Raw genomic sequence first — 1,880 nt, 5'->3', positions numbered from 1 at the left:
CCCCCTCTTTTTTTAATATTTCTTAAAGTAGTCATCCTTGAACTGTTTCCTCAAAGATTATAGAATGGTGTACAATATTATTTATTCTTTTAAATTCCTTGAGAATTTTTCCACCACATTCTCATTTCATCCTTTTATCCAGGAACACGTTTTACTATTATTTGCTATTACTATTATTAATGGATTCTTCTCTCCACAGAAAAGGTTGCTTCTAATCTGCTGTGATCCTGGAATTCGGGCAATAGACTTATTAGAACTTTAGGAGTTGGAAGTCTCTTAGGACTTGTTTCTCATGGTGACCCTTTGTGGACGTTATAAAGGAACTTGTGTATCTATTTTGCCAGATTTCCATCTGGCTAGATGATGTGTTTATGCACTTGAACTCAGTGATCTTCCTTCTAGGTTCTTTGAAGATGTCGTACCAGCGGTCCGAAAATGGAGAGAGGCTGGACTGAAGGTGTACATCTATTCTTCAGGGAGCGTAGAGGCACAGAAGCTACTGTTTGGGCACTCCACAGAGGGCAATATTCTTGAGGTAAGCCACTTGCTTACTTTGTTAGGTGATTCTTAAAGCCTGAAATAATGTTAAAAGGAAAGTACTATCTTTATGGGCTAAATTAGCCTTCATATAATTGCTGTATATGTTGAAGCGATAATAGAAAGAAGTGGGGAAAATATATATGAAGCGTTTTCTTCTCAAGTTGTATTATATAGTAGGATCATCTGGAGGAGCTTGTTTTTAAAAAATGTAGATCTCTGGGCCCTGCTTCCTGATTTAGCAAAACTGTTGTGGTGGTAATGGTGGTAGGGTGTTTGGACTCTACCTTACCTGATAGTGATTCTTTTTTTTTTGATAGTGATTCTAATGAGAGTAGTGATGCTAGTATAATACATATTCCCCCGCCACCCCCAAAAAACCCCAAACAAACAACAAAACCAAAACAAAGTAAAACTCCTGTTTTGCTCTTTATGGGAACATTGAAAGCCCCTCATTTCTCTTGTAGAGAACTGGTGGGTTTGCCAACAGCTCAGTGAGTAATTCATTATGCTTCCAGGGACTACTTAGCTATCTGTCAACATTTTGGAGCCTGATGCGCTGGTTCAAAGGACTTTGCTAACGGAAAGCTTGGCACTTAGAAGCTACCAGCCAGTCCTAAGAGGGAGATGTGGCAGTCAGCCTGTAGAAAGGTTTTTCACTTTCCTTGAAGACCTTTGGAGTAATTCTACATAGTCTCACAGGATTATTACAAGCTGGAATCAACTAGAGGTGGCTTTTTTGTGTCTATATTTCTCTCTCTCCCTCTCTATCTATCTAAAACGGTGGTTCTCAACCTTCCTAATGCCATATCCTTTTAATACAGTTAGTTCCTCATGTGGTGGTGACCCCCTACCATAAAATTATTTTCGTTGTTACTTCATAACTGTAATTTTGCTACTGTTATGAATTGGGCAACCCCTGTGAAAAGGTCGCTTGAGCCCCAAAGCAGAACTGCTGATCTAAAACTACTAGTAAACTACTTGTAATTAGCGATCTTGGCAATATGTGAGTAAAATCATCAACCCAAAGGAAACTAGTGAAATGCTTCCTTTGGTTGATTCATAAAAATTGTATTCCCTTTTATTATATTTTCAGGTTACAAATTTGGGCAAACTTAAGAGAAAAGAAAAATATTTAGGACTAGTCTTTTTTTTTTCTTTCTTTTTTAACATTTTATTAGGGGCTCATACAACTGTTATCCCAATCCATAGGACTAGTCTTGTTAAAGTTGAAAAATGATAGACTTTAATGTTAGTTTTTGTATTTGTGACAAGTTCTAAAAACTTTCAAAAAGTCACATTACAGTATCTGATCCTAAATGTGAAAGGACTTTAAAAAAAAA

At 36.9% G+C, this 1,880-nt stretch overlaps 1 protein-coding gene across 1 annotated transcript in view; it reads left to right on the top strand.

Moving 5' to 3' along the window:
• The window catches only part of ENOPH1 (enolase-phosphatase 1), a 34,829-nt gene that overhangs the window by 25,079 nt on the left and 7,870 nt on the right, over nt 1–1,880 (top strand). The window contains exon 4 of the mRNA XM_004703231.2: nt 403–535. Within this exon, the coding sequence (XP_004703288.1) occupies nt 403–535 (133 nt within the window). The remainder of the gene's footprint in view (nt 1–402; nt 536–1,880) is intronic.

Source organism: Echinops telfairi, unplaced genomic scaffold (genome assembly GCF_000313985.2).
Source record: "Echinops telfairi isolate 266 unplaced genomic scaffold, ASM31398v2 ScPeMD7_7468;HRSCAF=8506_0, whole genome shotgun sequence".
NCBI classification, from domain to species: domain Eukaryota; kingdom Metazoa; phylum Chordata; class Mammalia; order Afrosoricida; family Tenrecidae; genus Echinops; species Echinops telfairi.
Note: the sequence above shows the minus strand (reverse complement) of the source record. Positions and strands in the feature narration are given on the sequence as shown.